General features: G+C 47.8%; 1 protein-coding gene across 1 annotated transcript in view; it reads right to left on the reverse strand.

Moving 5' to 3' along the window:
• The window catches only part of CSMD2 (CUB and Sushi multiple domains 2), a 313890-nt gene that overhangs the window by 65777 nt on the left and 232599 nt on the right, over window positions 1-15514 (reverse strand). Inside the window, 6 exon segments of the mRNA XM_072885005.1 lie at window positions 7095-7219; window positions 7763-7966; window positions 10137-10232; window positions 10376-10489; window positions 12665-12781; window positions 13764-13958. Of these exon segments, the coding sequence (XP_072741106.1) occupies window positions 7095-7219; window positions 7763-7966; window positions 10137-10232; window positions 10376-10489; window positions 12665-12781; window positions 13764-13958 (851 nt within the window).

Here is a 15514-nt window from a genome sequence, read left to right on the forward strand (position 1 = left end):
CCTGCAGAGCCATTACTGATCACACTGACCAAGTCAATACCTTTCAGCCTGCATAATTACACCCCTATTGTGATTTACATTATTGAAAGAGAACCTGGATTGAGAATGTGCATTTTGTTTGCTCTTACATTTTCTAAATTATTTATTCTCCTCGCCCCCCAACTTAGCGGAATAAACATTTTTAAGGTCCTAATTCTAGTCTGACATGTGGATTCACAAGGGATCTGCATCTATTTACTGCCATGTATATAAATCAATTCACTCAGGAAGGTTTGCTGCTGGAATGAATAATTCATGGCAGAAGCGCTAGCTTGTACACTGATTACATAAAAATCCTGCCAGTGACTCGCCGCTACCAAGAAAGCTTTAATTTCACCTCCTCCTCTGATTTACAGTTGTTTAACCTTTAATTGTTGTACAAAATGAGGGTAAACTGATGCTTAAATTACTATCTAATAACTGAGAATATCTCGCACACAAAGGCGGGTGACCGGGGAAGCGGAGCCAACACAAGCGGGGCAGGTTACGCAGCCTCTGCGCGGGAACATGGCGGGTCCAGCCCTGCGGCCATCACCCTGCCTCTGGGCTGCCCCCCAACCGACAGCTCCTGCACAGGGCTGCACTGTGGCTGTTTTACTTCCCGGGGGCCAATACCTTTCACAATGCCTTCGTCCCCCCCATAGAAGACTTCCAGTGGAAGTCCCAGTGTCACAGGCTGACGCCATCTGCTTTGATGTCGAGGGAAGATGTCACCCTGCGACCGGCCCCTGTCAAAGGGCAGAGCCGAGGGGCGGCAGGTCCCCCGGCACACCGAGGGTGCCACGTCCCCCACGCAGCCCGGCACAGCTGGAAACGCAGACCCCAGCACCAGTGCAGGTCCACACGGACTCTTGCCGAGCACCAGAGGAAGGGGTCACGCTGAATGGCCACGGTCCAGCCCTTCCCCAAAAACTTCCCACTCTAGACCTCAAAACTAAACTTATGGCTCTGGCAGTGTCAAAGCTCAGCCACAGCATACGCTTTCTTGTTTGCATGCATTCTGTGTTAGACCCCAAAATATCTATTTCCCTTGCAAGAGACCACGTCCAGCAGGAAGGGGAGGGGGGGAAGGAAAAAAAAAAGAAAAAAAGAAAACCTTTAAAACACTTTGGCATTACATTTTCCAGTTCTGCACGAGAGCGCTGCATTTGCACAACCAAAGAGGTGAGAAACAAGTACTTATGAGTAAAGACATGACTTTACAGCCCGCTGTAATACCCACTTTCCTCTAAGCTCAGCAGACGTGCAAAAACAGCTCTGCGGGCTGAGAAGTGGCAGCAAGGGTTTGCATTCAGAACACGGCAGTGCAGAATACAGACATCTATTTACATCGCTTTAAAAATTAAGTGAATTATCACCTCCTGATCCCAGGAGTCCCAAGCAACTTGCAAACTGCCTCAACTGTTCAGACATTTGGCTGAGTTAAATGGATCCTCCTGCCATTTGGGGGTTTTGAGACCGGCTAAAATTTCAGATGAACAGGAAGGTATCAAAACAGTGAGCTCTGAGGCTTTTGAAAATACTGTTTTAAATGGCTTCAAAAACAAAGAGGGGAGCAGAATTTGCTGGACTGGGCACAGTGAAAGCCTGGCAGAGGGCACAAAATATTATTCCAGGCTTGTGCTGTTTTGCCACGAAGCCCCCAGTGCTGCTCCGACCAGCTCTGCCATCCCAGACCCAGGTGCAGGTTTCTGTTTGAGTTATCATAGGCTCATTTAGGTTGGAAAACATGTTTAAGATCATCACGTCCAACCGTTAAACCTGGCACTGCCAAGTCCACCACTAAACCATGTCCCTAAGCACCACATCTACACGGCTTTTAAATACCTCCAGGGATGGCGACTCAACCACTTCCCTGGGCAGCCTGTTCCAGTGCTGGACAACCCTTTCGGTGAAGAAATTGTTCCTAATACCCAATCTAAACCTCAAAACTTGAGGCCATTTCTGCTTGTCCTATGGCTTGTCACTTGGGAGAAGACCAACCCCCACCTCTCTCCAGCCTCCTTTCAGGCAGTTGTAGAGAGCGATGAGGTCTCCCCTCAGCCTCCTTCTCTCCAGGCTGAACAACCCCAGTTCCCTCAGCTGCTCCCCATCAGCCTTGTGCTCCAGACCCTTCCCCAGCTCCGTTGCCCTTCTCTGGACACGCTCCAGCCCCTCAAGGTCTCTCTTGGAGTAAGGGGCCCAACACTGAACACAGCATTCGAGGTGCGGCCTCACCAGTGCCGAGTACAGGGGCACGATCAATGCCCTAGTCCTGCTGGCCACACTATTGCTGATACAAGCCAGGAAGCCGTTGGCTTTCTTGGCCACCTGGGCACACTGCTGGCTCATATTCAGGTGGCTGCCAACCAACACCCCCAGGTCCTTTTCTGCCGGGCAGCTTTCCAGCCACTCTTCCCCAAGCCTGTAGCGTTGCATGGGGCTGCTGTGGCCCAAGTGCAGGACCCGGCACTGAGCCTTGCTGAACCTCATACAACTGGCCTCAGCCCATCGATCCAGCCTGTCCAGGTCCCTCTGCAGAGCCTTCCTACCCTCCAGCAGATCAACACTCCCGCCCAGCTTGGTGTTGTCTGCAGATTTACTGAGGGTGCACCTGATCCCCTCGTTCAGATCATTGATAAAGATATTAAACAGAACTGGCCCCAATACTGAGCCCTGGGGAACACCGCTTGTGACCGGCCACCAGCTGGATTTAACTCCATTCACCACCACTCTTTGGGCCCAGCCATCCAGCCAGTTTTTAACCCAGCAAGGTGTACACCCGTCCAAGCCATGAGCAGCCACTTTCTCCAGGAAAATGCTGTGGGAAATGGTGTCAAAGGCTTTACTAAAGTCTAGGTAGACAACATCCACAGCCTTTCCCTCATCCCCAAAGTGGGTCACCTTGTTATAGGAGGCAATCAGGTTGGTCAAGCAGGACCTGCCTTTCACAAACCCATGCTGACTGGGCCTGATCGCCTGGGTGTCCTGTACGTGCCACATGATGGCACTCAGGATGATCTGCTCCATAACCTTCCCCAGCACCAAGGTCAGACTGACAGGCCTGTAGCTCCCCAGATCCTCCTTCCAGCCCTTCTTGTAGATAGGCATCACATTTGCTGATCTCCAGTCAACTGGGACCTCCCCGGTGAGCCAGGACTGCTGATAAAGGATTGAAAGTGGCTTGGTGAGCACTTCCGCCAGCTCCCTCAGTACCCTTGGGTGGATCCCATCCAGCCCCATAGACTTGGGCATGTCTACGTGGTGTAGCAGGTTGCTAACCATTTCCCCTTGGATTATGGGGGCTTCATTCTGCTCCCTGTCCCTGTCTTCCAGCTCAGGGGGCTGGGTACCTGGAGAACAACTGCTCTTACTATTAAAGAATAAGATGAAGACGGCATTAAGTACCTCAGCCTTTTCCTCATCCTTTGTCACTATGTTTCCCCCCATGTCCAATAAAGGATGGAGATTCCCCTTAGCCCGCCTTTTCTTCTACTGTATTTACAGAAACATTTTTCATTGTCTTTTACGGCAGTAGCCAGATTAAGTTCTAGTTGGGCTTTAGCCCTTCTAATTTTGTCCCTGCATAACCTCACGGCATCCTTGTAGTCCTCCTGAGTCACCTGCCCCTTCTTCCAAAGGTCATAAACTCTTCTTTTCCTCCTGAGTGCCAGCCAAAGCTCTCTGTTCAGCCAGGCCGGTCGTCTTCCCCGCTGGCTTGTCTTTCCACACATGGGAATGGCCTGCTCCCGGGCCTTTAAGATTTCCTTCTTGAAGAATGTCCAGCCTCCCTGGACCCGTTTGCCCTTCAGGACTGCTTCCCAAGGGACTCTCTGTCTACCAGTCTCCTAAACAGGCCACAGTCTGACCTCCGGAAGTCCAAGGTAGCAGTTCTGCTGACTCTCCTCCTTACTTCTCCAAGAATCAAAAACTCTATCATTTTGTGATCACTATGCCCAAGACAGCCTCCAACTGTCACATCACCCACAAGTCCTTCTCTGTTCACCAACAACAGGTCCAGCAGGCGCCTGCCCTAGTTGGCTCCCTCACCAGCTGTATCAGGAAGGTCTCTTCCACACACTTCAGGAATGTCCTAGACTGTTTCCTCTCTGCTGTGTTGTATTTCCAGCAGACATAGGGTAAGTTGAAGTCTCCCATGAGAACAAGGGCTAGCGATTGTGAGACTTCTGCCAGCTGCTTATAGAACATTTCGTCTGCCTCTTCATCCTGGTTGGGTGGTCTATAACAGACTCTCACCATGATATCTGCCTTGTTGGCCTTCCCCCTGATTCTTACCCATAAACACTCAACCCTATCATCACCATCATTAAGCTCTGGACAATCAAACCACTCCCTAACATACAAGGGCTACCTCTCCTTCCTTGCCTATCCCTTCTGAAGAGTTTGCAGTCATCCATTGCAGCACTCCAGTTGTGCGAGTCATGCCACCACGTTCGGTGCAGATGTGTAGATGCCTTGGTGTAGATGCACTTCAGTTAGGCTATTGATCCTGTCACCTTTCTGGGGGGAGAAGTCCTAATTCCTACGTGACCGTTCTCAGGTGCTTCCGTGGTTTCTAACACGTCCATAACCCTTTCGTCTTTGCTGCCGCACGGATCTCCATCCCTTACCTCCACTGAGACGGCAGACAGAAGGACCTCGCTAGCACACCATCCCCCAAACACTGGCGTGCCGCCCTCAGGCTTATCTCTAGTGAGCCTGGTTTTATCCCTTTCCCCCTCCAAATCTAATTTAAAGCTCTTTCAATGAGCCCTGTTAACTCCTGGGCAAAGATCCTTTTCCCCCTTTGAGACAGGTGTACCCCCATCTGTTTCCAGCAGGCCTGGTGTCATGTAGACCAACCCATGATCAAAAAACCCCAAATTCTGCTGGTGACACCAGGCTCGGAGCCAGGTATTGATCTGCTGGCTCTTCCTGTTTCTTCCCTCAACATTCCCTGCGACTGGAAGGGTAGAGGAGAACACTACTTGTGCTCCTGATCCTTTAACCAGTTGTCCCAAGGCCCTGAAGTCTCTCTTGATTGCCCTCGGACCTCTACTTGCAGCTTCATTGCTGCCTACCTGAAAAATCAATAATGGACAATAATCTGAGGGCTGTACCAGGGTAGGAAGCTTTCTCTTCACATCTTTTCCCCAGGTCTCAGGCAGGCAGCAGACTTCCCTAAGAAGCGGGTCTGGTCTGCATATTGGGCCTTCTGCTCCCTTCAGAAGGCAGTCTCCTATGACAATGACCCATCTTTTTTTCTTTATGGAAGCAGTTTTGATGCAGAGCGTAGGTCGACTTAACCTCAGTGACACCTCCAAGCTAGATGAACCATCGTCCTCGTCATTGTTCGGTTCCACTTGCGAAGCCTCGTACCTATTATACAAGGGCACCTGGGACGGTGGGGCAGTCACAGAGGAGACGCACCTGCTGCGCCGGGCAGGAACTCATCGCCATTCCCCCTATCCCTTCAGTCACTGCGTTCAGCCAGGCGCAGCGAGGATAGGGAATCCTCCATATCACGCGTCCTGCCTGCCCGTTGGGACTGTCGCAGGGAAGGCAGGGCGCGATTCCAGTAGCCTCTCTCTCTCTCTCTTGCACTCCCTGATACTCCTCAACCTACTCGCCTCCTCCCGGAGCTCTGTCACTAAGCGGAGGAGTTCCCCCGCCTGGGCACACCTCCCACGTGCTCACTGCGGCCGTCCCATACTGGCGCAAGAGCAGGGCACACCCTGCGGCCTGGCACCGGGGCCGCAGCGTGTTCCCACCCGAGCTCTGTCTGGGAAGCTGCGTCGGCCGTGGTGGGTGCAGAGCTTACAGAGGCCATGGCTTTCTGCTGGGCGGATACCATCGCTCCCTGGTTAAGCTGGCAGAGCTTCAGCGCCCTTCCTGCGCGCCCTTCCGCACCAACTGCCGCGCCGCGCACTGTTCACGGCACTCCTGGTCGCAGCGCTCCCTAAGGGCTTCTTTTATACGTGGGGAGGCCTTGGCTGCCATTGCTCCTGGCCCTGGCCAGGTCTTCTCAGCCGCTGTCACACGTGCTGCGGGCTCCTGGCAGCTCTCTCGGCTCCCCCTGAGGTTCCCCCAGTTCAGGAAACCCCCCGTGCACCGCGCTGGAGCGCTCCGCTGCAGATCCTGCCGGCACTGGAGCTGCTCGCCTCGGCGACTGAGTGAGGGTGGCACTGGGTAAGAATTCCCCCTGGGAGAGCAGAACTGTAATCCAGCAAGGCAGAGCTGATGTTTCGATAAAACTGTTGAGAGAAACACAACTGCTGTGTGCCAACAGCTGTGAGTGCTGCACAGTGAGAGGAACCCACCTACAAGCCTATTAGCCAAACACATGATAGAGAAATAAAAGCACTTAATGAACAAAACCCTCACAAAGCGGTGTAAAGAAGAAAGAAACCCTCTGATAATGAGGCCTCTGGAATGAATGAACCTGTTAAAGAATCCATCTCCTGTGTGTCAACAGATGTCAGCGCAACACACGGCGAGACACCTTCTGTGAGGACAAGGCACGTATGTGCTGAATGGAAACTTTATCTAAGGTTTGGTCTCTGATGTTGGGCTTAATTCTCAACATCCTCTAGTTTGCGTGACTATTTCTGCAGAGGAATGATAAGGACGACAAAAAGACCTGAAGAGAGAGCTCATTTACCTGGAGACAATGAACAGCAAAGCTGTAATTGTACAATCATACTGCTGCATAACAAATCCACGCAGGCACTCCGAGCAAGCAACTCTTCCTTGGTGTAGCTTACATTGCTTTCAACATTGCATAATTAAGCAGTATAAAGATATATGCCCAAAATACCACAATTATTTTGTTACACCAGAACAGCCACATGGCTCCAGTTGATTTCCCACAGAGAGTGCCTCCAGGAGGCAAAAATCCGTTGAAAGATTACCCACTTTTGGCAGTCATAGTGTCTGATTCCAGAGAATTAGACATTCAACCAATCTCTTTCCTGTGAGGAGCAGCAACTTCATAACACGTGGCCTCTTTAAGTGTACCAGAGACCGTGCGTTCTCCTCTCTGGACCATGCTGCAGCGACAGCAGCTAGCACTGTACCTGTATCCCTGCTCCTTCGGGGACCGTTATCTTCCACACACAGTTGAGGCTATTCAGGTACGGCTCAGGGAAGCCAGGGGACAGGATGGTTCCTTTGCGTTCAGTCAGATTTCCACCACATGGCACTGAAATAAGCAAAGTTATGCTTGAACATGGAAGAACGTGGCTTTATACTAAAGCGTTCTCTTCAAAACATCTGTCCGTGGACAAAAATGCAAGCAGAATTGGCTCATGATTTAAGGATAAGATTTGTACGAAATAATCCTCTTTTCAGTCAATCTCTCATATAACTTCTCACACAAGCAGTACACAGTCCTTAGGTGTGGGGAACACTGGGTCCATCAGCCCACGAGACTGGTTCTTTAGGAACTGCTCTCCTCCAAAGAAGGTGAAAGCAGCTTTCAGACAGATCTAATTTATTCTAGACGCTGTCCCATATCCCACAACTGAGTACTGGATCAAAAGGTCCCTTCCTTGACATTTGGGGTTAACTGCCCTTGTTCATCGGCAGGCCTGGCTTTTGTATGTAAGAGGTATGAAATAGGGGGTTTTTGTTTCGTTGGTGTTTTTTTTTTTTTTTAAACCATCCCAAAGGACGTAATTTATTTTTCTAGCACAAACTGCTGAACTGTTTTGTCTTTTCTTCCCGCAAACCCAAAGACACCTACCCACACAGGTGGGTACCGAAACGTTCCACTGAGCCAGTGCCCCGGGCATGGTGAGGCACTCGATGCTCCGGGAGCCCTGGAGCGCGTAGCCAGCGCTGCACTCAAACCGCACCACCGCTCCCACCGCAAAATCGCTGCCCAGCCGCCGGCCGTAGCGAGGCTCCGGGACGGAGCTGCACTGGGTGGCACTGGTCCGCGGAACCGCTTGCATTGCAGACAGGAGAAACCAGCAGGTGAGTGCGCAATTGCAAAGCAAAAACAAAACAAAACCAAAACATGGTTAGAGCAAACATTTTGAAATATTACGTACCAAGTTAAAGATATGTTAAAAACAACACAGGAATCTGATTATACCTAAACCCCAGAGAGTGGCTGAACCCAAGCACAACCATTGGGAAGAAAAAGAAATAACATTTCACTCCAAATTCTGTCGATTCAAATGTTACTTGAATAAGTAACAGCAATAAAAGCAGCTAGGACATTACAGAACCGCGCATGCTTTCTAAGATGAGATCGTTTGCCTTCAGAAAACTTATCATCCCATCAGAAAGGTCATTTCTAAATAGGGAAACCAAGGCATTCAGCAATGACTTTCCAAAAAGTTGGTTTGCCATATAATGCTGGAGCCACAACAGAAACCCTTTAGGTTTCTCAGCTCACTTGGCCTCGTTACTATAAAGGACAGCAATTTTAAACAATCTTCTTCATGATGAGAAGGGTAAGAGAAAGAAAAGGGGAATTTAAGTTGCGACGCTGCATCGCCAACTGTTGAAATTGCCTGCATTCCTGTTCGATACTGGAAACAACAGTCAAAGAAATGGAGAGTTTGACAGATAAGTGAGGGGAAAAATGAGTCAAGAAATGTCTATTGCTGAGGAAGAAATCAATTTGTATTTTTCTCTGAGTCGCTTTACGATTTATTAGTGTTTAATGCCCGAGTTGCTGGGAGAAAATGGGGGGAAAAAGCAAAGATGATGAGCACATTAGCTGTATTGTTTTATTTTAATTTGATTCGGAGAGATGAATGTCAAACCCACTATCAAAGGCATCAAGCAAGATGACCAGCAAGAAGCTGAAGTCTGAAGCGTGTCAGTGGTCTGGGGAGAGGAACGGAGAGGCAGAAAGGAGCCACTTCTGATGATGTACTGCTTTGGGCAAATCCAAGGTAGCCAAAATACTCATGGATACCCCTGCTCAGATAACCCCAGCTCAGCCATTTGTGACCGACGAGCGCGTGCTTGGCCTCTCTCCAAACCATGGAAAGAATCGTGCCTGTGGGCTTGACCCTGCAGCTCCGCTCTCCAGTTCAGCCTGCTTTCAACACGCTGCTTCAGGCTTCCGACTCCTTCACCTCGGGGAAACTAGCCACACACGTGTGTCACTGGATGGGGGAGGCTTTGGGAGAGAGAACTCCTCGTCCATGTAAAAATGAGAGTAAATGCCATTAGAGCCTGGCCAGGCAGATCAAAACCAGGGCTGGCTCTTTCTTTTACTCTTGCTTTCCATGCAGTAACCACTGAATAGCGTGCAGCTCGTAATTAGCGTGCAGGAAGGAGATAATCTTTACTGAGTTCATCAAAACCTTTGCTTTGCTGAAATCTTTAAAGATTACTATCAGAACTATGGTTGTTTTACAATAATTAGGCAGAAATTCAAGAGAACAGATCTCTGGATACTATAAAATCCAAACCATGCTTTGCTTCGCCCCCGGAGAAGGCACAGGTTGCCCTGCTGTCTGTCCCCACTTTACAGTAATGTGCATGTAAAAGCTCGGCTGAACCACAGATAACTATACAAAACGTGGGTGAGAAAGCCCTTCTGTTTTCCCACTATTCTGTGCATCACTTTCTATTTACTACTTGAAAATCTGTAAGTGGGACTCGCCCAATGCAACGCAAGCTGTTACTGAAAGGATCAAGGGGCAAAAGTTTGACAGCAGGAGACCTAAGCCTATGACACGCGGAGAGGAAGGATTTTACAGAGCTGCTAGACAAGCGTTCAGCTGCTTACACTGAGAAATGTGCTAAAACGCCAGTGGGAAAAATTGCTTGGGTATAAATCTCAAGAACTCACTGTGTACTCCGGGCATGATTCAATGAGATACTCCTGATACTAATCCTGGGACGTGCAAGGGTTGAGGCTGAGTGCAAATGGAAGGTCTGAATACGAAGTACCTACAGGAGCCAGGCAGCCCTGCAAGTTCACTGCTACCAAAATAATCTTAATCTCCTGTGGTATTTTCCTGTTCAGAGAGAAAGTGTGCAAGGACCCACAGATGCCAAAAGCAGTTCAGGACACTTCAAGACATCACTGTATTTTTGACCATTATCTCGGGACCAACCTAAGGACATCTCCAGAATACAACTGTACTCACCTTGGTAGACAAAATGAAAACCTTTGGCTGTAGATTGACCCTTGGAACTAAACTTGATGAGAATCTGGTTGGTGGTAGCTAATGGTAATGATTCACCTAGATGAGGAGAAAGAGATAAAACAGAAAAGACAGAGCTTACAGCATTAGCTACACAAATGGGTTGCACAGAGCAAGGTGGTAAATGGCAGGCCGTATTTTTAGCTTGCTTTTCCCAGCAGCAACAGAGATACGTTCCCTACCTGTATGAGAGCCCGAGAGGGAGCTGAGGAGCCGGGAGTGCTGGTTGGGGCCGTCGTGGACTTCGATGACGTCGTTGAGTGCGGTCTGGAAGAAGGCGAACTGCCCAAAGACCACTGCGAAGAGAGGGAGCACCGGTCAGGGCGGGCAGCGGGACGAGCCGCGCTGCCGTCCCCACACAGCCAGGGCCGGGAGCCGGGACATTTCAGCTTCTTTTAGTTCAGGAGCTTGGCAAAGATAAAAAGGGCCTGACTGACAGCCCTGGAAGATGGGAGCCCTTTATTTATCCACAAAGTAGGCATAACAGAAGCAGCAACCAGCCTCCCCCGTGTTCACTTGCCAGTACGCTTTAACACTGATTCATAGGCCAAAAGGCATTCTTTTATGAATCATCCCATTTGCCTGCCTACATAACACAAGGTATATAATTTCACCAACTGATAATTATTATTTATTATTTGTATTGAATCTCTGTCATGAAGCGGGCTCCCGTTGGGTTAGGCATTGTACAAAATCTGAAGAAAATACCAATCCCTGTCCTGAAGAACTTGATTTCTAGGCTGAACCTCTCTGGTCAGGGAGGATGACTGCTAGGGAGAGAGGACACTCACAATTTTATTGACAGTCAGTCCTAAGCCTGTCTACAGAGACTGCTAACGAGGGAGCTGTGCAGTGCTCTGGGTCTTATTGTATACATTGTAAATGCACCTTGGAGGAGGCAGAGCTTATAAAGGGGAGAAAATAATAATGAGAGGATCAGAGCATTTTTTTTTTAGCTAGAGCAAAGAGACTTTAGTTATTTATCTTTATTTTTCAGAATATCATAACAGTATTTTTCGTCCCAAATCTGTACATAGAAAATTTTTTCCTCCCCTTTGTCTCCTCTCCTAGCTTTGTATTTTCAAGTTGTAAGTGCCCAGTTGCAGATTCACAAGCTGAGAGGTCTCTTGCTGTGAAATTCATCATCCACCAAGCTATGACATTTGTTTCCTGCACATTCAGGTTTCCAGCCCAGCTTTGATGTTGGGAACACTGAAAAAGTGATGATAGCACACCCTGAGGCCTGCTGGACACAGAATCTGAGGGGTGAAGGAGATGGGAAATGCGTAACATTCACTACTAATGGTTTCCTGCTTGTTTTTAATGAAGCTATTGAAAGGTAGCAGGCGGAGAAGAGAAACTAATTTAGCTGTCATCCTACTGTAGGCAAAAGTCAGACTTGCAGATCAAGACTGCCTAGCCCTCTGGTTATTGTGTTTCTTAAGACAATATCAAGATCAGCTATAATAAAACAGGTTAAGAGGTGTAAGAGAACAGTGCAGCATTTCATCAGCTAGATCCAGGAGCTCAGCCGTAACCTACATGCACACAGGCAGAAGGGCAAGTCGAGTGAAAGGAGCTTGCAGCTGACGTCTGTACACGGCATCCTTACGTCACACCGTGCTGTCTTAGCAAAGGAAATCACAACCAACTGAAAAGACCACGGGGACTGACTAGATCAATATAACGCACTGAGAAGCAGTATCAAATAACAGAATTTAGACACCTTCAGCTGCCAGAGCTATCAGTGCAAGTGCTCTTTAAGAACTTTAAATTCCCTTCAAATAAGAAAATATGTTAACCAGTACTAATATCCAGCTAGCTGCCTCAAAGGTTTCTAGAACATCGATCATTCTTGTATTCAAGCTCTGACCAAAATTAAGCAGCACTAGACTCTATAAAAAGAATGCCGGTCTGTTTAAATGGATCTGGCTTTTGTTTGGATCTAGTTTTAAAATTTAATTTACAAGTTATTTAAAAATAAAAATTAGTCATAAGTACCGTAGCTGCACATCCACAAAACTATACATTTATGTGCTTCTCTGCACAGACAGACTATTTAGCACCACAGTTAGCATGTGTTTATGGTAAATACATTTTGTACTCTCAGAGATTCTCCGAGTCTGCTGCTAGTATTAATCACCATTAATTATTTTTTGCCAATTTTTCAACTCTGCATGACTGGATATAGTGCAGGAACTGGAAGGGGAATCACAGGATGGTGGTTTTTGTTAGGTTTGGTTTTTGTCCCCTCATTTTTGATAGATTTTGAAATTCAGAAAATTCCCGTCATCCTTACTGACTACAACAAAGTATAAATAGCATCCAACAGTGCCCCTTACTATTTTTCAATCTCCCTTATCTCCATTTATATATGCCCTTATTCTACTGCTTTGTTCAAACAAAAAAACCAAACGAGAGAGTTGCACAGACAGTAGGACAGGTTTTCAAAAACCGTCCAAAAACACTACCATAGTCCTTCGGCACAACGATGAAGTACAAGCAGACTTGTCCGCTGGTGTAGTTCTGGGGGTAGTTTGGAGAGAGAACGATGCCATCTGAGCCTGTGTACTGACCACCACAGGGTGCTGTAAGAGAAAGTCAAGAAGAGATCACCAAGCGTACCCGTACCAAAGCCTGCCTTGAAACATCGGCCTTTTTCCTGCTGCTGTGAGATCCACCCCCGCCCCGCGCTGTAGCGCTGTGCAATGTCAGCTGCCCCCAGCCGTGATCGATTCCACGCTTCAGGCATTGCAGCTCTCGCTGCAAGTTCTTATTAAGAAAAATAAGGCTTATACTAAGCTGAGCTCATGCCTGCTTCACATTTAATTATCAAGACCAAGGCAAGGCTAAGGGATGCCGTGTATGGTGGTGTAGCCTAATGTGTGATTTGTGCTGCTCTCCACCGACCTTAAAGCTCAAGACCTGACAGAATCAGCTCCTACTCTTTTTGCCTTTTCTCAGCGGCAGGAGCCCGGCTCCAGCGGGAATGGCATCCTCCCCACCACTGCCTTTCCGAGTCAGAGATTTCATTCTTCCAGTCACCACAGACTGACAGCTATCTCTTGACTCACTTCTCAGGTTAAGGAGGTCTGACTGCAAACCCATCATTTAAATAATTTTCTCATTAAGCCAGAAAACAAAACAAAAAAACCACAGAACCCCTAAGAAAAAATTGCTTTCTGTTTTCTCAATAAACTCTGACCCTGCTCCGGAAAGCACATGCTTAAGGGCTTTGATTAGCAGGGATCACGTTAAGCAAACGTTTAAGTGGCTTCCTGAATCCTGCCCGGCACTAGGATGCAGGTTTTGTCACGTAGATAATCTGTTCTGTCCAGTTTTCTCTCTCTCTCAAAAGAAGGTTCAAGAAACTTCATATAAGTTAGCTCTTCCTGACCTCAGGGTGTTAAAAAAAAATGAAAAATTATGAAACACTGAGGAAAAACACCCCTGTCCCCTTGCAAGCAGCTCTATGAAAACTTAACATCAAGCTTTGCATTAGAATAAACTGCTGAAGTATCTGGCAATAGGCAGATCATGCTCTCCTCACCTTCTCCCCTTGGGCCTTACCCGTACAGGTAGGTCGAGGTTTGTTCCACGTGGGTTTTCCATCCCCTCCCATTATGCACGTCAGTGTGGAGACCCCTTCAATGTCATACCCTCCGTCACAGTAGTAGGTAATCGTAGACCCCAGCTTCAGATCTGTACCCACTCGTGTGCCGTTCTTAATTGATCCAGGATCGAAGCACGACTCCCGGGGATTTTCTGCAAGAGAGAATGGCCAAGATCTTTAGTGGTCTGATATAGCTACTCTAAAATTTTGGTCAATGGCATGTTTTTTGGCTTTTCTCATCTGGCAATTTCACTTAAGCGTATTACCATTTGCAGAGTTTAGAACTGCAAGCATTCTCTCAGGCTGCTGAATCTGGGGAGTTACACAGGTCAGATTCTGGTCCAGATGACTCCCGGATGCCCAGCTCCAGCACAAGTACACTGGCAGAAGGAAGGCTTCCGTTCACACCCATACTTACTGGTACCCAAAACCGAATCAATGAGGCAAAGCTTTAACTCTCTACACTTGCTCTCCTTTCTTGCACAGGGGACAGGCTGCAAAGAACTTTGCAAACCAGGGCATATAAACACAGATTGAACGTGCAACCTAAATCAGATGTGCTACATCTGTTCCCATTATCTCCTTGGCACCTATCATTCCCGTATCCAAGAGCTGTCTGCTCTCACCATGGAAATGCACAGTGCCATGTGCTAGCTGGTTGACTCTCCAGATGTGCAGCATGGCTGCAATTATGGCAGAATGATTACAAGCAGTTAGACAAAATGAAGACATTTTTCTCTCTGTTCACTATGCCCTGCAGAGTTAAAAACCGCATTTACATATGAAAATTCCAGTAAAGACTACAGAGCTGTCAGGACTTGGATATTTCTTTCCTTCTTCTTCTGAGGGCTTTTTTCTTTTTTTTTTTTTTTTCCTTCTTTTTTTTCTGCATGAAATATAATTAGAGGCTTTGATTAATCCCGCTCTTTTGTCATTTGGAAATTGCTCATTAAAGATGAGGGCTTTTCTGAGAGCAGCGGGTCTGTGAACAATTATAATGTGTTTAAGCATTAAATCATGGGCTTTTAGCATTTGGGGAAGGGGTGGAGGGAAAAGCAGAAAACAGTAAAGCCCCCAGATCTTGCTTTTGTTTCTTTGTTTGCAGTGAAAAATAGGATTAGCTCTATGGTTTCCTTCACACAACAGCTGTACCACTGGCTAGCGACCCAGGTAAACAGAGCACAGAAGGACGTGAAATGTTTCCACCAGGAACAGCTGCCCTGAAATGCAGAAGTGAGGCCACTGGTTTTTCCTAGAACACCAGTTCCCTATTTTGGGAGCCACAGACTGGTCAGCCCTCAACGCTCCTCACAGACCGTCACATGCTTGTACTATTAAACTTTAAATCATGAAGTCCTGGGTTCTCCTCTGTGTGAGGGGTGTCTTGCTGCACGAACTTTGGCCAAGCCACTTTTCCTTTGATCAACCCTGTTCCCCAACCAAGTAACAAGATGTTCCAGTTTATTTGATCCTGGGAAGAGACACACGTGTGCCTAGAAGCAGCATTCAAAAGAGAGTTTTGATACTCGGGACCATGATGGAGAAGATTGGGGTTCTAAGACAAAAGAATCCAACAAATATTTTTATCACATTATTTCCTGGGTGTGATCTGATGGTAGGTCCTGCCGAGACACCAGCTAGACACAATGGAGAAGTCTTGATTATGATGAGTAAGGTACCAGGACCAAAAAGCTTATTTCAGTCACAG

Source organism: Ciconia boyciana, chromosome 21 (assembly GCF_034638445.1).
Source record: "Ciconia boyciana chromosome 21, ASM3463844v1, whole genome shotgun sequence".
In the NCBI taxonomy this organism is placed as follows: domain Eukaryota; kingdom Metazoa; phylum Chordata; class Aves; order Ciconiiformes; family Ciconiidae; genus Ciconia; species Ciconia boyciana.